The 22370-nt window shown below is 29.5% G+C and overlaps 1 protein-coding gene across 1 annotated transcript; it reads right to left on the bottom strand.

Annotated features, from left to right (window-relative positions):
• Positions 1–15729: 15729 nt before the first annotated feature.
• Positions 15730–20639, bottom strand: LOC114276151 (putative transcription factor bHLH041). Its single transcript, XM_028217930.2, has 8 exons — positions 20524–20639; positions 20054–20179; positions 19861–19966; positions 19505–19519; positions 19332–19394; positions 18301–18993; positions 17402–17785; positions 15730–16016 (listed from the first exon to the last, which is right to left on the bottom strand). The coding sequence occupies exons 1-8, from the start codon at positions 20637–20639 to the stop codon at positions 15957–15959; spliced, it is 1563 nt and encodes a 520-aa protein (XP_028073731.1). The 3' UTR covers positions 15730–15956.
• Positions 20640–22370: the final 1731 nt, after the last annotated feature.

The raw sequence follows: 22370 nt of genomic DNA, 5'->3' as shown, positions 1-22370 counted from the left end.
CACCGGATGTCCCCCGGATGACTACCTCAAGACAAAAATTTATGAAAAAATTATATTGACCAATCGACCCCCCGAATGACTACCTTCAGGCAAAAAAAGTGTGAAAAATTTACACTGATCGATCGACCGGTCGGACATCCACTCGGTCGACTGATGTTCTAATGAAGTTTCAAAAATCTCCGTTGGAGCACTTTATATCAAATTAAACTTTTACTCAAATTAATAAAAAAATTTGATGCACCATTAAAAATACTCTTATATCTATATAAAATATATGTACACGTGCATATTTTATTTTATATTACTTGCATCCACCTCATCTTCATTGTCTATTACTCACATAATTTTTTCTTTTATTTTCAAAATTACTTGTGCATAGTATATATAAATAAATAAATAATTTTTAAAAATCTAAAAGTACTTTCTTTTAAAAATCCAACTACAATTAGACCTAATTCCGGTAACAGGATACATATTCAGCCACGTGGCTTAGTTCAAACATTTCTAATTTTCATTTTTGTTTTATCTTTCTGTAATCATCAATTTTAAAATGACTTTCTTTCAAAAAGCAAATTACAATTGAACTTGATTCCCGTAACATGATATGTAAGCAGCCATGTGACTCGGTCCAAAACCTTTATAATTTTTGTTTTTGTTTAATTTTTTTTTAAGGTCAGGTTCTCTCCAATTCGGGATTAGACTAGATTGGGCCATCAGGAGTCCATCATGAGTTCTATTTCGATAATTCAAACTGTTCAATATGTAGAACTCGTCAAGTAATTTTTCTTTATAAAAAATCACGTTGATCAGATGTCGATTATTACTCGATTGAATCAAATTTTTGTAGCAATTGACATCCAATTACTACAACAAAAAGCACCAATGGCGAGTAAAAAAATGATTTTCGTCGCAGAAAGTTGCACAAATGGCGACTAAAATGGATTTAGTCGCCAAAATTGATGACTTTTGCCGACTAAAGGAGTTTAGTCGTCGAATATAGGGGTTTTAGCGACTAAAAGTCAGTTTAGTCGCCGAATATAGGAGTTTTAGCGACTACAAAAATTTTAGTAGCTAAAAGGCATGGTTTTTGGCGACTAAAAAATACTTTAGTCGCCGAATATAGGTGTTTTACCGACAAACAAATTTTTTGTAGCCAAAAGTAAAGGTTTTTGGCTACTAAAAAACATTTAGTAGCTAAAAGTGAACAATTTGGCGACTAAAACTGAGTTTAGTCTGCAAAAGGGCAGGTTTTGGCGACAAAAAGTAAGTTTAGTCGCCGGAAGTAGTTTTTTGGGGCGGAAATTAATGTTTTTAGCGACAACGAGCATTTAGTAGCCAAAAAGCATAGAATTGGCGACTAAAATTCAGATTTAGTCGCCAAAAGTGCTCTCATATTTTTTTTTAGTAAATACTTTATTTTTTTACATAAAATACATTAAATAAAAATAATTATTTATATATATATAGTTTTGTATTAATACCGGCGAATATAGTATATAAATAATATATGTTGCATTAATATTCGCGTGAGGTTGTAGTGGCGTAGTGGGGAGAGAGTGTTGGTAAAGGTTGAGAATGTTGGGAAGTTGGTGGTCATAGGTTCGAAACTTGGTAGCAACGAAGGCAAAAAAAAAAAATTCTGAAAATGGGCTATTGGCGACGAAAGGTTTAGTCGGGAAATGTATAAATAAAAAAAAAAATTAACTATTGGCGACTAAACAGAGGTATAATTTCCAAAAATGGAATTGACTATTGGCGACAAATTATTTAGTCGCTGAAGACCTGTCTATTGGCGACTAACAGTTTTTTAGTCGCGAAAGGTATGCGCGACCACGTATTGGCGACAAAACCGGCGACTAAAATATTTAGTCGGGGAAAGTGAAAATTCGACATTTGGCGACTAAAAAAGGATTTTTGGTGACTAAAAATTTAGTCGCCAAAAGTGTATTTTCTTGTAGTGAATCAAAGTGATTTTTTACATAGATAAAGTACTCAATGAATTCTACACATTAATAGTTCGAATTATCGAAACAGACTCGTGGTGGGTCTCTCGGACCCAACAGTACCATACAATTCACAAAATAAATTGGAGATAAACCTGACCTCTTTTTCAATTACCTTTTTGATACCATAATAGTGCTAATCAGTTTCTTCATAGAAAGGTAAAATTTTGAAATCACAAGTTGTCCTTACGAGGAGATGATATTGCACTTCATGGTTATTGTTAAGTTATTGAAGCCAAAAGTGATTCAATAAAATTCAAGGATCAACATCTTGGAAATTTAGTATCGAAAGAGCGATATCGGTACCTAATACCTTCCTCACTCATAACAATAAATCTCCGAACTCGATTTTGATTTTCTCAGACTAGGAGCTCATTTTTCAAAATGAGGCTCATGCAATATTTCAAAAATCAACACTTTTTTACTCTTTTCAAAATTAAAATTGTTTTCTCTGAAAATAATTTTTAGGTTATCGAACACTCTTGAACCCCATGTTAGGTGGAAGTCTTAATTTTCAAAATCTCAGAGCCTAAGTTACAGTTATCAAATCCATCTTAATTCATCGCATTAAGTTAAAGATTTTCCAAAATTCTTTGTTCTTTTTATAAAAAGAGAAGGATTCGAGCACGCTAGTTCATAATCTTATAAATTTTATAATGGGTGTTCACATTTTTTTATTTGATAATTTGCATAATTTCAGTTTAAAAAAGTGTGATATAATGATATTTTAGTAAATTTATTAATTGAAAGTATAAAATTTGTGTGTTTTTCTGTGTGTTTGGCTACATAGTTTAGTCTTTGTTAAGGCATGGCTACATAGTCTTGGTCTCTGTGTTTTTTATGTAGTGGTTTAGATACTTTTTTTTTGTTTGTGTTAGTGGTTTATTGTAGCTTGGTTTTCTTTAGCAGCTTTGTATAGTTGTGGTAGGCCTGGGGATGCCTCTTGTATATTTGTAGTTTTTAATTTTATGTCTTATTCACTCACCAAAAAAAAAAAAAAAAAAAAATTGACACTTACTTTGTATGTTATAGTTTTGAATGTGAATATTTACACTTAGAGATATCATTATAAAAAAATACACATTATTTTATTTATTGAAAGTATGAATATTTACATTTTTAATTTTTATATTTATCATAAATGCATAATATTTATATATATATATATATATATACATGGAGAGTAAGATTTCAAATATGATATTTATTAACTTTTATGATTTTCTCCTAATATATAAATTCTAATCTCTGGACTAAGTATTTAAATTACTGTAATTTTTTCTTAAAATATATATATAGATTTAATTTTTATGTTTTTTGTGTTAAATTTAAAATTGAGATTTTTGATATTTTGAATGGCTAGAAGACTAAATTAGCCTAGTCTAATTAATACATAAGTACCAGAAATATAATTTTTAAAAAAATTTCTCTAATTTTTTTTTTAAAAAAAATTTAATTTAACGTCGGTACTTTCTCTCGTGGTCTTCACGTAAATCGTAAATTTGCAGTAAATAAGAGCGACACAAATTCTTACGGATTTGTTTGGGCAAATACAATTTTTTTTTTTTTAGAAAATATTTTTTTTATTTGGTGATGGTGAAAGGAAAGAGGAGCCAGAGGTGGTGGCATGGTGGTGGGATGATAGCGTCAATGATGACGACAGTGATAGTGATAGTGGCCATGGAGGTGGTGAGAATAGTGATGGTGATATAATGACATTGGTAAAATTTTAATCTAGAAAAAAAAATTTACCTTTTAAAAGTAAAAAATATATTTTATCCAAATAAATTTATTTTTATTAACCATAAAAAATATTTTCGGATAACTTTTGTTTTTCATTATACCAAGCATTGAAAAATACCAAAAATATTTTCAAACAATATACGTCCAAATAAACGGAGCGTAGAGTATCTCTAGATTCTTCACTGACGGCAACTCCAACTGTTGGGTAAAATGCCTAGTAAGAGTGTCCATTTGGAAACTTTGGTTAAAAGCTGCATTTTGCAGCTTGTCCAAGAAAGGTAGATTGACTTTTTTAACGTAAAAGTTATTTAGGAAGGTCTAAAAAAAACTACTAATAAAATTACAATTATATTTTTTATATTGTTTGTGGTTATATATTAGTGAAAATATAAATTTCCTAAATTAGGTAGGTGTGATTTAGTCATTTTATTATGGTGTGATATCATAAATAAATATTAATCAAAAAAATTAAAAGTAATTTTTTACCAATTTTTCAAATCACTTTCTAAAAAAATTAAAAAAAAAATTAATTTTTAACTATTTTCCCAAAAAGACCAAAGTATATATAAAAGTACTTGTTTCTAATTTGTGTTTAACTAGTGTGCATTTTAATAACACTCTTTATTTTAGTTAACTAATCAAACTAAGTTAACTAATTTATCTTTTTAAAATACTATATAACATAAATAAAAAGAAAATTTTTGTTCATACATAAAATTCATACAACTCCATAAAAATTAATGATGTGATAATGCCATTATTACAAATAAATATATCTTTAATGATATTTTATTTTGAAATAAATTATCCATAATAAACTGGATCATTATAAATGAATTTTTTATTTATATAATATTACTCTATAAATATAATATTTTCTATGATAGGTCACATATGCACTAAGCCTCCGTTTGAGAAGTGGGTTGACTTTTTGACTTTTGACTTTTGACTATTTTAGCCTGGACTAAAAAGCTTGATTTGGGAAGGACTTTTTGACTTTTTTGTGAAAGAAAAATGTAATAATTATGGGTTGGATGTGATATCTTATTTGTTGTGGCTAAAATAGCCACAAAAGCCCTTGCCAAACGGATTCTAAGTGTAACAGTGTTAACATGATTATTGACGTGATATTTGAAAATATTTATTTTTTAAAATATATTATCAATTTTTTTTGTAAATAATATTTTTACACAATTATATTTTTAACTAATAATAAGATTCGGGTGGGGTTTTTTTTAACTAATATTTTTATATGATTATATTTTTAAATATTTTTATATAATTATATTTTTAAATAAATTTGGTGGGGGGTAAACTTTGCCTGACTTCCAATACTGGCCATATGTGTAGGGAGTGAAAAAAAATAAAAAAATGACTATAGTTTTACAGAACTTGTTGGAGGTAATAAATTGCAACCTCAACAGGCAAAATGTCTACAATGCCTAATTTGTCTCTTTTCTTGGAGTCGCTATAAAATTAGTCAAAATATCTATTCAAAATTTTAGGTTCCGTTTGGTGGAGTTTTCAAAATCTAGTTCCACACTCACTTTTGAGTGTGGTGTTTGTTTAGGATTTTCAAATCATAATTCTACACTCATTTCTCAAAACTCAATTCAAAACATAATCATTACTTTTCAAAACTCATAACCAAACACATAATTCAAAACTCTTTTCAAAACTCCATTCAAATCAATATTTTAAAAATATTTTAATTTTGTTAAGATTTTAAATATTTTAATATTTAAATATGTTACGAGTTTTTTAATTTTTTTAATTTTTTGAATATTTTTAAATATTACGATTTTAATTTTTTAAATTTTAAAATATTTTATAAAATTTTAGTCACTTTTTTACCCACCAACAAAGTTCTATATTATAGCTATTTTCTCTTACAACATTATTTTTTTTATTTTTTAAATACAATTATATAATTTTAATGGTAATTTTTTACACATTTTAAATGCAATTATATTTTTTTAAGGGTTATATTTTTATAATGGCTGTTTTAATTCAAAACATTTATTATTATAGTTTAAAATTATAAAAATTACATCATTCTGTATAAATTTTGTGTATAAAACTTCCAAATTTTTTATGAGAGCAAAGGGCAAGATTTCAAATATGATATTTATTAATTTTTGTGATTTTTCTCCTAATATATAAATTTTAATCTTTGGATTAAGTATTTAAATTATTCTAATTTTTTCTTAAAATATAGATTTAGTATTTTTTGGTGTTAAATTTAAAATTGAAATTTTTGATATTTAGAAGGTCTAGAAGACTAAATAGGTTCTAAGAAATTAGCCTCGTCTAATTAATACATAAGTACCAGAAATATAACCTTTTTTAAAAAATTATCTAATTTTTTTTATTGTGTTTCTTTCTTTCATTTTTATTTATTTATTTATTTTTAATTTTAACGTTGGACCACTTCGATTGAATCTATCTCTACTTTCTCTCGTAGTCCGCATGTAAATTAGCAATTGATTAGGGCGACACAAATTCATACCATAAAAGATAGAAACATTAGTGGGGGAGTCTAAAATGGATTTGTCCCATATCGGTCTAAGAGATATCTATAATTTATTTAGGAGTATTTTGAGAAGATGGTTAAAAATTATTTTTTAACTTTTTTTGGCTCTTTTGTGAGAAGGAGAAGTGCGTTAAAAATTAGGAAGTGACTTTTAACCTACTTCTCAAAATGAGCCTTAATAAGTTGATTAACTTCTTCTAACTAGCATGAGGCATTTTCTAAAGAAGAACAAAAAACATGAGGCTCCGATAAAAGCGGACAATATTGTGCAAGTAGGGTTAGGTTGACAGTTTCATTTGGCACCGTCTGTGGGAACTCCCTCTTATGTGAGTCCCTTGGTGTTCGAAGCCAGTCAACTATTGTCCGCTTTAGCCGGAGCCTCACGGTTTTGTTCTTCTTTAGAAAATGCCTCATGCTAATTAGGAGGAGTTAGTTAACTTATTAACATGAGGCATTTTCTAAAGAAGAACAAAATCGTGTGGGACAATATTGTCCGCTTTGGCCGGAGCCTCACGGTTTCGTTCTTCTGTAGAAAAGACCTCATTCTAGTTAGGAAGAGTTAGTCAACTTATTAAGTAAGTTGTGGATACCTCTCAGACCAATGTGAGACAAACTCATTTTGGGCTCCCACAATTACTATTTACAGATTTGTTTGGGCAGATATAATTTTTTTTTTCCCAAAAAATATGTATATATATTTTTTATTTGGTGGTGGCGGAAGGAAAGCAGAGTTGCAGGTGGTCGGGTGAAGGCGCTAGTGACAGTAATGGTAGCAGTGGCCGTGGAGAAAATGGAAGTACTGGTGGTGGTGTAGTGACATTAGTAAAATTTTAGTCCAGAAAAAAAAATTTGTTTTTAAAAGTGAAAAATATTTTCTACTCAAATAAGTTTGTTTTCATTAACCTTGAAAAATGTTTTCTATTAACTTTCATTTTTCATCATGTCAAATATGAGAAAATACAAAAAAAAAAAATTTCAAACAATGTTTTATGTCCAAATAAACGGAGAGTAGAGTATCTCTAGATTCTCTACTAAGAGCAACTCCAACTAGGTAAAATGACTAGTAAAAGTATATATAAAAGTATTTTTTTAATTTGTCTAATTAATTTAACTAGTGTGCATTTTAATAACACTCTTTATTTTAGTTAACTAATCAAACTAACTTAACTATTTTTTTTATAAAAAAAAAATTATATAAAACTTAAATAAAAAGAAAAATTTTATTCATATAACAAACTCCACAAAAATTAATGATGTGACAATATCATTATTGTAAATAAATATGTATTTTATTTTGTAGTGAATGGTCCATAATGAACTATATCATTATGTATAAAAATTATGTATATGCACCTAATGTAATAGTGTAGACGTGATTGTTGATGTGACATTTAAAATTATTTATTTTTTTAAATGTATTGTCAATTTTTTTTATAAATAATATTTTTACACGATTATATTTTTAAATAAAGAGAGAAATGAAATCATATTTGACCTTTAAAAGAATGATAGGGAAGCTTTGCCTAACTTCCAATACTAGCCACGTGTAAAGAGTGAAAAAAAATAAAAAATAAATAAAAAAAAAGAGACAAAATGACAAGGTATACAGAACTTATTGGGGGTTATAAATTGAAACCTCAATAGACAATGTCTCAAATGCCTAATTTGTCTCCTCTCTTAGAGTTGCTATAAAACTAGTCAAAATAACTATTCAATATCTTACTTTTCTATTTTAATTAATCATTTTTTAGTATACACTCCAACAAAGTTCCATATTACAGCTATTTTCTCTTAAAACATTTATTTCTTTTTTTTTTTTAAATACAATTATATAATTTTAATGGTAATTGTTTTTACACATATTTTAAATACAACTATATTTTTTTAAGGGTTATATTTTTATAATGGTCATTTTAATTCAAAACATTTATTATTGTAGTTTAAAATTATAAAAACAAAACTATCACATCATTTTGTATAAATTTTGGGATAAATTACCAATAGATGCTAATAGTTGAACTTAATTCCCATAAAATTCTATTGAAAATAAGTCTTAATAAAAGTGTCGCTAAAAATAATTTTTTGTGACGATTTTTTTACATATGTTGCTAAAATTTTACAATTTGTGACTTTTTTTTATTACGATTTTTATAAATTATCACTAAAACTTACAATTAGTGATTTTTTTGTAACAAATTTTTCAAATTGTCACTGAAAATTGAAAGCTAGTGACTTTTTTGTAACAATTTTTTTAAACTGTCGGTAAAACTTATAATTAGTGACATTTTTTGTAACAAAATTTTTAAGTTGTCACTGAAAATTAACAATCAGTGACATTTTTTAAATGTCATTAATTATTTTAAAATTTATTAGACGATAAATTCACAGACCCACATGAAAGTCCACTAAATTTTGTGTATAAAACTTATACTTGTAAATATTTTATGAGAGAGAGTTGAGACATATCAAATTGAGAAAGACAACCACTGAGAAAGTGGAAAACGAGAGCCTAAAAGACAGCTAAGGCTGCTGGAGAAGAAATTCAAGGCTTGCTATTGGCGAAATGAAGAGGCTGCTGTGATGCTTTTAGGGGTAACTACGAAATAAAAAATAAATAAATAATTAGAATTTGACATTTGTAACAAATAAATTTTGAATTTATAATTTTATCTATTTAAACTCTCTGATATTCTTCCATCTAAAAAAAAAAAAAAAAACTCTAATATGTTAATTTATTTTGAATCTAGATTATTCATTTATTCTTGTTAAGTAAAACTGATAAAAAATAAATATTTTGACTATTAAACTCATTGTACGTACAAATAAATATCTAAAATATTATTTTTTTTATTTTTAATTTAATGAGTAAAAGACCATTTTTTTTCATTGATTTCACTTAATAACAAAAATAGATAAATTATTCAGATTGAAAACAAAATAAAAGATCAAAATTCAAATTGATACTGTTAATGTATATGTGGTGTTCCTAAATATATTAGGTATTGATTTCCTAAATATATTTAGGAATAGCCATAGTTAGGTCTCTTATGGAATACTCTTTCTCAGCCTATATATATAGGCATTCTATCATTCAATACAATTCATTCAATACAATATATATTATTTCCTCTCTCTCTTTATCTCTCTCTTCTATTCTAACATTGTATCAGAGCTACGTTAAGAACCTAGTAATTTCGCTTCACCGGCGGGCGACACCCTCGCCTTGGCCGCCCGCCGGACCTCAACTTATTCCATTGTCATGTTTTCTTGTTAGTTGGTGATCTCTTCCTTTGTTCGTTGGTTTATTCCTACTCCAAATATCTCTATCATATTTTTTTTCTTTTTTTCTTTTTTACTCGCAATACATTTTTTTTTTCTCCACTCTATCTTTCCCTCTGCTTCAATCTCAAATTGGTTTCTACCTTCAAACCTATTTGAGTTTGAAGGGGGTATTATACCTATATCATGGTGAACATGGTTATACACCATGCAAACCGCTCAAGTCGCCCCTCTTTGGCGCACAATCCAAGCCGCTTCCTCTGGCGCACAATCCAAGCTGATTCCTCTGGGGCACCACCAAACTCACCCCCTGGCACACTATCCAAGCCGTCTCCTAACGCACTCAGTTATTTGTTGCCATCATTGTTCAGCACCACGTCATAAGTTATGTGTGTGTCACACTTATTGGTTCAACATCCAATTCTCTATATTGGTCCGGCATGACCCTTTCAAACTGTCCCGACATTGATTCTGGTTAGCTATTACATCGGTCCATGACCCCTTTAAACTGTCCCGACATTCATTCCGGTTAGCTCCTACAACGATCCGACATGACCATAAACTATCTCTTGGCATTAGTTCTAGCCAGTTTCTACATTGGTCCGGCACAACCTTAAATTGTCGTGGCATTAGTTTCAGTCAGTTGCTACAATGGTCCGACACGACCATAAACTGTCTTCTGACTTTAGTTCCGGCCTCTAATCTATTTCAAGCGCCTTTGCGCTCCCGTTCGGATTCGGATTTTACAATCTATTTACCTTTTATTTTATTTAGTTTTATTTCATGTTTTAGTTTCTCTCTCCAAACTCAAGATGTTTATCCTCTTTGAATTTGACGGGGAATGTTAATGTATATGTGGTATTCCTAGATATATTAGGTATTGATTTCCTAAATATATTTAGGAATAGCCATAGTTAGGTCTCTTATGGGATATTCTTTCTCATAGTTTGATTTCTAGTAGGATACTCTTTCCCAGCCTATATATATAGGCCTTCTATCATTCAATACAATTCATTCAATACAATATATATTATTTCCTCTCTCTCTCTCTTTATCTCTCTCTTCTATTTTAACAGATACAATTAAAAATTCCTAATTTATTTTGTTATAAAAGTAAAACCTCCACAGTTTATCTTTCATAATTTCTCCTACTATTTATGTGTTTGGCAATTCCACAAGCACAGCTGGGTCTTTGTGAGGTGGTTTTGGAGAGTGATGCACAACAACTATGTGTTTGGCAATTCCACAACCAGAGCTGGGTCTTTGTGAGAAAGTTTTGGAGAGTGATGCACAACAGCTGATTCACCAGTGTCTGCTGGAATCTCTGACTGTTAGTGTCATCTTCAACAACCTTCCAAGTCAATTGTGAAAGGTTGATAACATTGATCAACTCAGAAAAATCAAAGCAAAGAAAAGGTACCTTCCTTCTTCATAGTGCAGCTCATTGGGCTTGCATTAATTATTTCTTCTTTCTTGTTGCTTTATCCAGTGTTTGGATTCTCTGTTTTTGCTGTTTTGTCTCTCTTCTCCTTGTTGGCTCCTTTCTTTCCAACTCCCCCCTTGCTAGTTGGGTTGCTTCTTCCCTCTACCCTTCTTATTGATGTTTTACTGGAAGTCTGTATTCCCTTTAATTTCATCAATAATACTTTTTTTTGGCCAATAATAAAAATAATTAAATAATTAAATAAATAAATAATTGATATACTTTCACTTTGGAATGATTTTTTTATTTACTTTCCCTTTAATTGTCTTGCTCGTCACAGGGTGGGTGGAGAGGGCATCTTGGGAGTTTTGTTTTGCATGTGAGTCATGTTTTGTGACTATCTTTGATTATCAACAAAGTCTGTTACCAGTTGGGGAAACAAAAAAAAAAAAATCTATTAATTATTATCAAAACTCAAAATCACAACCTCAGTGGCGGATTTACTCAAGGCCCGGAAGGGGCCTGCGCCCTCAAGTTTTGGAAAATTATCCATTTATCTGTAAATTTAGAAAATTTCTTCAATTTGACCCTCATCAAAAATTATAGATGCTCCTTAATCTTTCAAAAACCCTCCCTATTTTGTTACTTTTTGTTTTTATTTAATTAAAACCCCATTCATTAATCTCGTAAAATAATTTTTTTACAAAAAAAACTCTTAAAGTTTGATTCTTGTAACAAAATAAATTCTAAAATTTTAATTTTATCAATTTAAGCATTAAATGTTTGATTCGTTTTTAATTTAAATCATCAATTGTTTCCGTTAAATAAAGTCAACTGGTAAATAGTATTTTAATCATTTAAGTTTAAACGCTTTTATTTTCACATACCGCAAACTCTCTGTCTACATCTTTTCTCCATGATCCTAACTTTAGTCACCACCTTGGTCACTACTATGACCTTGCTACCACCACTCAGCCCATCTCTACTACAATCTCTCTCTCTCTCTCTCTCTCTCTCTCATCATAACAATCACTTTCAAACCCATGATATCCCTACCTTGCAACGCTCAAACAACCTTCCTCTACCATCACCACAATCATGAAGCCTTCTACATTTCTACATTTGTGCTGATAGTGACCAGGGTTTGCCCAGGAATTCATGTCGGTGGTTGCTCGGGGCAAAGGGTGTTTGTGAAAGTCGATTGTTCAAATTCGGAGATTTTTTTTTTTTTTTTTAATTTCTCCAATAATTTATGATATTGATGAATCTGTGATTTGACACTATGTGATTATATGAACTATATTGATTATGAAATTTCTGAAACTAGTAGCTGTTATATGTAGATTATACATTGAGAAAGTTTTTTATTTTTATTTTTTATGTTGATGTTATCAACCAAATTCAAAAGATAAAACCTCATTTGGATCAATTTTAAAGTACACATTTGAAATTTTATCTCATACTTTTATGTTTATTATTCTCTTAAACTTCGTCATTATTGATTATAAAAAAAAATTTCTAAAGTTATGATTAATGGTTGCCCTATCTGGATAAATTTTGGAGAAAATAACGAATAAGTTCTATTTTACTCTTGAGTCCTATCAATTTTTATTATGGACAATTAAGTCCTATTTTTAATAAAATATTTCCAAAAAGTTTATTATTATATAATGGTGTATGCTATTCCAATTTTACCCCTTATTTAATATGAACAATAATTTCTTACATATTTTTAATCCAAGTATAATTATATTTTTAATTATAAAAATTATGATATTGTATTAAAATAATCAAAAATCACAATGAAAAAATTATCATTAAGTTCTATTTTGTTTTAAAAATTACTATATATTGAGTTATATCAAATTTTAATATTAACAAATAAATCTATTTTTTAATTTTATTTTAGAAATTGTTATAAAAATATTCAATTATTCATAATAGTATATTTATTTTAATTTTATATTTCTCATTAAAGTATGAAGCAAAAATTTCATAAATAATTTTAATTTATTTAAAATTTTATAATAAAAATATTTTAGTTGTTTGAAATTAAATCAATTCATAAACAAAAGTATAAGTATAGAATTTATGAACTATCTCATACATTAAGAATATATATAATTTTCATAGTATTATTTTTCATAGTACTACGTAATTTTAGGGTAAATTACAAATATACCTTCTGAGGTTTGATTAAAATACAAATTGTCCCCTGTAGTTTTGAAAATTACATTTCATCTCCTGATATTTCTAATTTCATAACAAAACGCCCCTTTTATTAATAAATCATCAAGTCAATTAATAGTTTTTAATGATATTATAAATATGTTTCAATTAATAATATAGGTAATTTTATTATTATATAAGAGAGCAATTATGAATTTCTTTTTTTTTTTAGTTAATTATGTTAAACAAAAAATTTTAATAAGGGAGAATTTGTAATTTTTCAAACTACAGGGGGTAATCTGTAATTTAAGCAAATCTCAGAAGATGTATTTTTAATTTACCTGTAATTTTAATAGAATTTAACCTTTTTAGATTGTTTGCACTAAAAGAATTCATTATTTAAATAACAAAAAATAGTACATTTTATACTTTTTTGGATGGGTGAAGCACTAATAAATTTCAAATAGTTATCTTATGATATTTAGTCCTCTTTCTTTTTCTTGTAGACCAAAAGGTTGCATGTGTGTTATGTGTTAAGAGACAAATGTAAGTTTTTTCATAATGTTGAAATTACTAAACGTAAACACTTCAAAAAAACTCCTTTGTGTACTTTTTCTAAACATAACACTTCAATATAACACTCAAAAAACGTAACACTCCAATGTAACATACTAAATAATTTTTTAGTATATTTTTCTCAAACGTAACAACGTAACATTCCAAAAAAAAACTCTATATATTTTTCTTAAACGTAATACTCCAATGTAACACACTAAAACTGTGTACTTTTTCAAACGTAGCATTCTAATATAATACTCCAATATAACACTAAAAAATCACACTAACGAAAATGTAAATTTTCACCCTCGACAACCAATATTTCAGCCGCCATTCTCCTCAAAAAGAACCTTCCACATCTACCTTCTCATCCCAAAAATGAATCAGAAAATTGAAAAAATGTATCACAAAATAGCATTCACTTAAACTCAAAGGGTACCAAATCAAATAAATATAACTTTTCAAAACAAAAAAGGACTAATTAATTCATAAGAAAACTTTGAAAACTAAATGTATCAACATTCTCTCATATGGCATTTACACGTAAATTTTCCTTTTTTGATCCATTTGTTATTTATGATTTTTTAAATATAATATTAATAATTTTTACAAATAAAATTTTAAATTTTAATTAATTTAAAATTGTTTATAAAATTATTATTCGTACTAAATCATAAGGGTAAAATTAAAATAAGATAGGCCATTATGGAATAATAAATCTTTCTGGGAACATTTTATCACAAATATGACTTAGTTGTCCATATTAAAATTTGATAAGGCTCAATAGTAATCTTGAGAGTAAAATAATTATGTTAGACATCCCAATTTAATGATTTTTTTTATTACTATTAAGTCCCTATTTAAAAAAACCAAAAACTACTTGACTTTAAAAAAACAAAGTATAAATAAACACCCCAATATTCATTCTCTCTCTTCTCTTCTTACTTTTATTCCTTTGCATCTTCACACTCAATCTTAACCCAACTCTATTTACTTTAACCTATCATTCTTACATTCTATTTCTTATTGAAATCAATAACGGACAATAAAGAAGACGTTTCTAAACAATTTTCTATAGAGAAAGTAAGTTTTTAATTGTTATTCATTATTTTTTGTAAGTTGATTTTCTGAATTGATTCAGCACTTATCCGAACAAATTTCACATGTTTGGAATTAAGTATCCAAACAAATATTTTGTTTGGTACTGAGTATCCATATGAAACAATTGGAACAAATTTTCTACGGTTTGAACCCGAGTATCCAAACAAATTTCACATGTTTGGAATTAAGTATTCGGACAAATATATTTTATTCAGCATTGAGTATCTATATGAAACAACTGCAACCAATTTTCTTGCGTTCAGCACTGAGTATCCGGAAATAGGTAGCCGCCGATGGATGTAGCAGTAGTGGTTTGCTTTGATGGACGGATTGTGTACAGGAGTAGAGACCATCTTTGTCTCAGAATCCCTCTTCGTCTCGGATGAGCTCAAAATCCCTCTTCGTCACTTGAAATTTTAGAGACTTCAATTGTGATTTTTGTTTCGCTGTTTATTAGTAATGTGATGTACAAAGTAGATTTGTATAGGTTTTAAGATTTTTAGGGTTATGATCGGGTATTATTTGGAGTGTCCAAACAAATAAATAAAATTTTAAATTTATTATTATGATGCTAAAAGTAATGGGATGTACAACCTACTTTTTAGGGTGCAAATAGAAGTCCCCCTTATTAGTTATTTTCCCTAAATTTGCTAGACTGCACCACTACACAAATTATGCACTAAGCAAACAAAATCTTAAAAAGTGTTCAAAATTTGAAATATGTGAGTAAAATTCATTTCAGTGTAATTTATATCATACTAAATTTAAATTTACATTGCCATATATAAAAATTGTGGATTTCTATGTATACAAAAATGAGCAAAGGAATATGTTGAAACTCATACAAGATGTGAGTTCTATGATCATTGGTGGAGAAAGAAAAATGCAAAACTGTCTGAATATTTATACATAATTTATAACAAGAATAATGTAACAGTGATATTTATAAATAAAAGCTATTTTAATAGGTTTTCTATTCTAAAGTGAAATGACTTACATTGAATTACATCATCCTGTGTAAAAATTATGAATTTAGTTTATATATCACTGCTAAGTAAAAAATGGTGAATCACCATGGACTACGATGTGGTGCGTCCAGTGTAAAATTTCTCCTCTGCATGTGTATTATGAGTGGCGGCATATGTAATTAGCCACCATGAATCCTTTTCACAGCTTCTTGAAAGGCAGACTGGTCCCATTCACCTCCCTATATACAAAAACACACCTAAATTAATATTAAAAAAAAAAATTATTCAATGTTTTTGACTCTTTAATTAATTGATCATACCCATCCTTCTCATTTCTCATAAAGGACCCATTCATTAGGCAAAAACGAATAAAATTCTACTAGAAATTAATATAAACTAATGCAGTCACACATTACTCCAAATAAAAAATCCCTAATATATTGAAGGGTTTAGGTAAGTTTTTTGAAATCAAAACCAAAGATTTCATCAGTTGAAAGGTCTATATCTTTATCACCTGAAAGATCTATGTCTCTATTAAAGGACAAAAAATTATATAAATCAATATGATATTAGCACTAGATGTTATCACTTTTAAACTATCTAATAATTTCTCGTCAAATGACGAACATGCTTACTAACGTTTACGTCTTTTATTCTCATCCTATGTACAGTAATTTAAACATATTCATCTTTTGATAAATAATTAAATAAAAAATAAATAATTTATTTAACAAAAAATATATTTATTTTTCTAATTCAAACAAAAAAGATAGAAAAAATACAAGTTTCTACTTTCTTTTTCTATCTTTTTTTTTTTTTTTTTCCCTTCTACATATTATAAATCCAAACACAATATGACTAAAGTAAAATGAAATTCTTACTAGTTGGGGTACCTGGCGTGCCTGCAAGGGTGTTGTCTCCTTTGGAGGGCTCTATCTCAGAATTACCTTAATAAGTTGAATTGTTCATTTTATAAGATTTGTCCAAAAGATTATCCATTTAAAAATTAGATTGATCGGACATTAATAGTTACATGCAGTTCATTTTTGTTGGACAATTTATTCTCAAAATTACATTTTTTGTGCATATTTTTAAAGACAAATATGATTTAGTCATTTAATTATCAATATCCAATCAATTTAATATTTTACATAAATAATTTTCTTGACGGACTTTAAAAAATAAATAATTCATATCATTGAGGTGGTTACAAAGTGGAGCCCTGGAGGGGGACAACACCCCTCGTGCCTTAAGCACAGGTACACCAAATCACATTTTTAGGGTGATCAAATCCACTAATATTGGAAGGGTTTCATTGATCAAAAACTGCTTAATCTAAATAGATCTACACACTCTATTACAAGACTCAAAAATCTGTAGTTCAAAATGAGAAAAATCTAATCTTTGCAATGTGCTTAGAATGATATGAAAGTTATAAAAGGATTCTAATTTCTAATTCTCATTCTGGGATGATCAAATAACTGAATAAGGTTTCATTGTTGCCAAATATATATGTATATTTTTGGTGTGCAGTGTTGAGAATACTATTATACCAAAGTGATCAACTATAGAATATATGACCGCTTAATTATATAAGTTAATGAATTTGTGTTAAGATACATACCTCAATTTTCAATCTCAATGTCACACGATTGAGAGAAGTTGATTCTACCAACCGGGTATCTGCTTCCACAGACATTAAGTTGACATTGTTAACTTGTTTCAAGAATTCTAGTGTTTGCATCACCAAATCCAACACGTTACATTCTCCTCTTACAATCACTTCCAAGTCGATGATTTGCGCTTCTTCCAACGTTAATTCAGCCACATGTGTAACCTCAACACGTACCCTTTCGTTTGAGGACAACACACTGACTTCTTCACTAGATTCTTTTCTAGGCAAAAGTTGTGCCTCCAAAAGTTGGTTTCTTCTAGTTAGCTCCACAACTTGATCTTTCAAAGATGTCAACAACGCAGTTGTGCTAGTAAGCAATGACGCTTTGTCTTTCTACACAACCCAAACACAAACTCAAATCATGGATTGTTCATTTATAATTGATAAAATGTAGTGTAAGTGATCAGTAATTCAATATGCTAAGCTTTCAGTTGGAGTATATGGTGTGGTATTAGTAAGGATAAATTACACCAATAGTCAATGTATTTTGTTCTTTGTATCATTTTTGTCATTACACTTTCAATTGATTCGACTTTGACTATTAGTTTTGATAATTTTAGATGTTGAATTGATTTGGTCCAATTAATAACATCAGTTAAGATTTTTGACAAAAAATGGCCACTAAGTTCGTTGATTTTAACTCACTAAATTGACTAAGTTTATCATTTTATCTCTAAAAGCATGATGTATGCAAGTGACGTGTCACATTTTTTTATTAAAAAATGGTAACAAGTATAGTCCATTGAAAATTAAGATAAAATCAAACTAATTATAATTATAATAATTAAAATAATATAAAGAGCAAAGTATAGAAAGTAATGTAATCTTCTCTATTAGTAATTTAATACCTTTGTTCCAGGAGGAAGTAGTGATCTCAATGCTTCAAACATTTCATTGAGTTTCTCTCTCCTTTTTCTCTCAGATATCATATGGTGCAACTGGCTACTCGTGGGGCGGCTTCCTTGCTCACGTTCTTGGGCTCGCGTCAAGTCTAAGGATCTAAAGAATGTGATTGCTCGTTTTGCAATGCTTTGTCTTCGAGATCTGGTTGTCATGGAGGTTGAAGGGCCTAAAACTGATCTATATCTGTTAAATGCACTAGTAGCCTTTTCGCTTACTTGGAAATTTGGAGGTATGTTTTGTTGGGATTGAAGCGATGATGAAGAAGAAGAAGGAGAAGAAGATATAACTGAAAGGAAGGCTTTTCTAATTGCATCCTCTTCAGTTTCAGGTGTTGGAAATAGAGGGTTTCGGATTTGGCTTAAGGCTTGTAGGGCTTGGTGGAGTGGACTAATTGAGGTTGATAATTGTCTCAGTGTTTGTTCAGTGGGAGCTTCTGTAGGTGGCTCTGAAAGATAAGAAGGGCTTGGAATGTTGAGGCGGAAAGGTGAGACCTCAGAGCTATCTAGGGATAGTGATCTCAATGACGATGAAGATGATGAAGGTCGGTTATGATCAATTAGATGTTGAAGCTCTCTAGGTGGTGCTTGTTGAGAGAGATTTTCAGGGAACCAGTTCATCATTTCCATTTGCAAGTTAACCTGTGAAACCCTATTTGTGAATTTCTCTTTCAATAAATGTAATCTCACCAAGCAACAAAGACTTGTGCATTTTTTAGTTACATACACCCAAGTTTGGTGAGAAATAAAATGAAGGGAAAAAAAAAAAAACTCATCATTTTCATATGATTTTTTCTTTTTTTGGTGAAAATAGTTTTTGGAACTTTGAAAATATTTTTTGGGTGTTTATTTTTATCAAAATAATTTTTATTTTTTTCTTTAGAAAACAAATAATGAAAACAAAACCAAACATGGTGATTAAATTTGTAAAAAAAAAACAAGAAAATAAAACATATGTACTATTCAAGTAAGGTTCTTACTTGAGTATCATTAGACATCCCTAACTCAATCTCTCCTGTCATGCACCCCATAAATATTGCACTCTGTGACAACAATTAGAACAGGTACACTATGATCATATGTTCAAATTATAGTATTGTACATATAATCATGTGGGTGATCAATAAACACTTGAGATTGTTGATTAACAAACCTTAATCCTAGCTTCCTGTAATGATTAAACACAAATTGCAAATAAGTTAGCTGAAATTTCACACATATGAATAACAGCAGTCCTACAGTCCCAGAAAAACACCCAAAAAACACATTCAATGGTTGAGATTAATTTTAGAAAAATGTTTGAGGGCCACAAAAACAGTGGCTCAAATGGCTCAAAACTGTGGCCCTCAAACATTGCTGTTAATTTTATGTACTCATCCCACCATATAAAAAATAGATCTCAACCACACACTGTTTTTCTGGTTCAACTCATGGTCCATAATTTTGGGTCCATAGACATTTAAAGACTGTTTCTTGTCAATGTTATAATCATTCATCAAACATTATTACCTGATAGAATTGCAGCTGTGATTCAACAGATGCTAGTCTTTGAAGGTCCAATTCCTTGAGCTCCATGAATCGACTATTGTTCTTGAAAGCAAGCCCCGGAACGCAGCTGAAACAAGAAAAAGACCAAAGCATTTATATTAATTGGAACATTTTGTTGTTCTAGTATAGTAATTTTTGTGCCATGATATCATACTCATTTTCTACGGTGAATACGGATAGTATATATTCATCAAAAAGCCTCCGAGCACGACTTCCAGAAGAGGAGCTGGCTTGGTTAATGCTTTCTTCCTTGTAGAATCCATCCTTGAAGATCAAACAGCTGGTGTAAATTTTCAAACGTAAGTCATAGGAATTATATAAATTCAATTCACATTATATTCATGTACCTAATTAAAGGGTTTTTCTGTGTACACACTAATATATGCGCATATCAAAAAATTCATACAAAAAAATCATACAGAATGAAAATTGGTTAGATTTTAAGCATGTCACTTTAAGACAAAGAGCCCATTCAAATACCTTTAAAAACACAAACAACACTCTCATATCATTCTGATACAATATTGTGTGTAAATTTTTTGGTGAAATAGAATTTTCTTATATTTATAGAGAGAGAGAGAGAGAGAGAGAGAGAGGAGAAAAAAGGGTTTAGGGTTTTCTTACTTTGAAGGTTGGGGGAGGTATGACCATAGGCAAATATAAATGGAGCCAAAGGACTGCACTATGTTTTGGAGAAAGTTGGCACGAGGTTCATCATCAAGTTCGAAGATGGAATCCATAGCAAGTGCTAAACTTTGATTAATCTTTTTGAATCTCTCTCTCTCTCTCCTCTTGTGTGTTGATCATGATACCAAATCAACTACATATATATATATAGAAAGAAAGAGAGAGAAAGGGTCTTGGAAGGTAATGGAAGGAGCTAGTTTATACATGGAGAAGGCATAGAAGGATCTTTAGATGATTAATGATTTGTTTGAAAATGTCAGGCTTGAAAAGTAGGAGTAAAGAATCGAAGATCTTTGCTAGAGACAGAGAGAGAGAGAAAGAAAGGACAAAAAAAAAAATTTGATAAGAGTGTATTGAAAAGTATTAGTAGAAGGGAGAAAAGATCCAACTAAACACCACCAAAATAGTAGCACCCCGCCACCTCGTGTTGGTGAGAGATGTTTGAGAAATGGGAACTTGAAAAGTAGTAAAGCTGAGAGAAATGAATTGTTTCAGGGAGAGCAAATGGGAATTTGAACAGTAGAGAGAGAGAGAGGATGGTGATTGGAAACTGCCAGACAGAAGAAAAGAGGGTTAGAAAAATAATGGTCAAAGTCCAACCTCGCGAGGATTTGAAAAGAGTCCGAGCCTGGAAAATCAACGTCCTCTTGTCTTCTCATTATTTTTAGAAAATTGCTATGCACTTAAATAATGTATCAAATTTTTTATTAACTCTTTTTATGGAGGCGTGTGATTCACATAAATTTATGTACATAGATTTCACATCTATATAAGAGATTTAATAGATTATTTAAAATTTTTAACATAATTCTTATTTTTAGGATAAATTACACTGAGATCTCTTGAGATTTTGGTTTAATACAAATTTCCCTCTTATATTTGAAAAATTGCGTTCTCCTCTCTATGGTTTGTAATATCATTACAAATTATTCCATGAATTGCTGATGTTATGCTCCAAAATTTTCTAAACGATCATCTTATCATTTTTTCTATCATTTATTCTTCCTATCATCATGATTACATTCTACAACTTTCTATTATTAAATTTTACCTGAACATATTCTTGTTGAGTGATAATATACAAACATAAATTTTATATAGAATTTTCAAACATAATTGAAAAATCTAGAAATCCCCTAGATATTGATTTGTGATTATATATCAATTTTAAGTAGTAGATAACAATCCCAATCAAACAATTAAGACAAATCAACACAACAATTTTAACGTAGAAAAAATCACAATTGGAGCACCTCCAATTGTGATAAAAAATAAAAAATAAAGGAATTACACAAGTGTACTCTCAATTACCTAGAGAATCCATGCCCGAATTGAACCGACCCCTATATGCCTCTTCTACCACGGTCTTCACCTCGGAATTATCTTGCCCAGCGTTGAATCCACAACGCTGATGTCGAATCACGACGATGAGTCACTTCAGAATCCACCAAAGCTTCAAGCTCGAATTTCCCAAAATCCACTGAAGAATAATTCTCTCTTTTGTATCGAATAAACAAACAATCATTTGATGTATACTTCTTAAATTATGAGTTGAATACTCAATCAAACATCAAAGAAAACTAGCAAAATAGTCTCAGATATAAACCCTAATATCCAAGAAGAAGATCTAGAAGCGCAATCCTAGATTTTGAGCAACTTAAGGTTTTATAGAAGCTGAGATCGCGAGGTCCGCTCGAGCGTAGGAATGGACGCTCGAGTGGGGACTCTATATCGCGTGTTCCAAACCAGGGATCACGCTCGAGCGTAAGATCCCACGCTCAAGC

Source organism: Camellia sinensis, chromosome 5 (genome assembly GCF_055761805.1).
Source record: "Camellia sinensis isolate YWXY chromosome 5, ASM5576180v1, whole genome shotgun sequence".
NCBI lineage: Eukaryota > Viridiplantae > Streptophyta > Magnoliopsida > Ericales > Theaceae > Camellia > Camellia sinensis.
The sequence above is the reverse complement of the archived record's forward strand: the minus strand, read 5'-3'. Positions and strand labels throughout refer to the sequence as shown.

What these genes read in the sequence shown, in the direction of transcription:
- LOC114276151 (XM_028217930.2), bottom strand. Translation starts at nt 20,639, where the DNA reads ATGGATTCCATCTTCGAACTTGATGATGAACCTCGTGCCAACTTTCTC. An exon ending in GTATTCACCGTAGAAAATGA is followed by an intron (nt 19,967 to 20,053) that starts GTATGATATCAT and finishes TTCTTGTTTCAG; the next exon opens with CTGCGTTCCGGGGCTTGCTT. An exon ending in GGATGTCTAATGATACTCAA is followed by an intron (nt 18,994 to 19,331) that starts GTAAGAACCTTA and finishes AGGGTTTCACAG; the next exon opens with GTTAACTTGCAAATGGAAAT.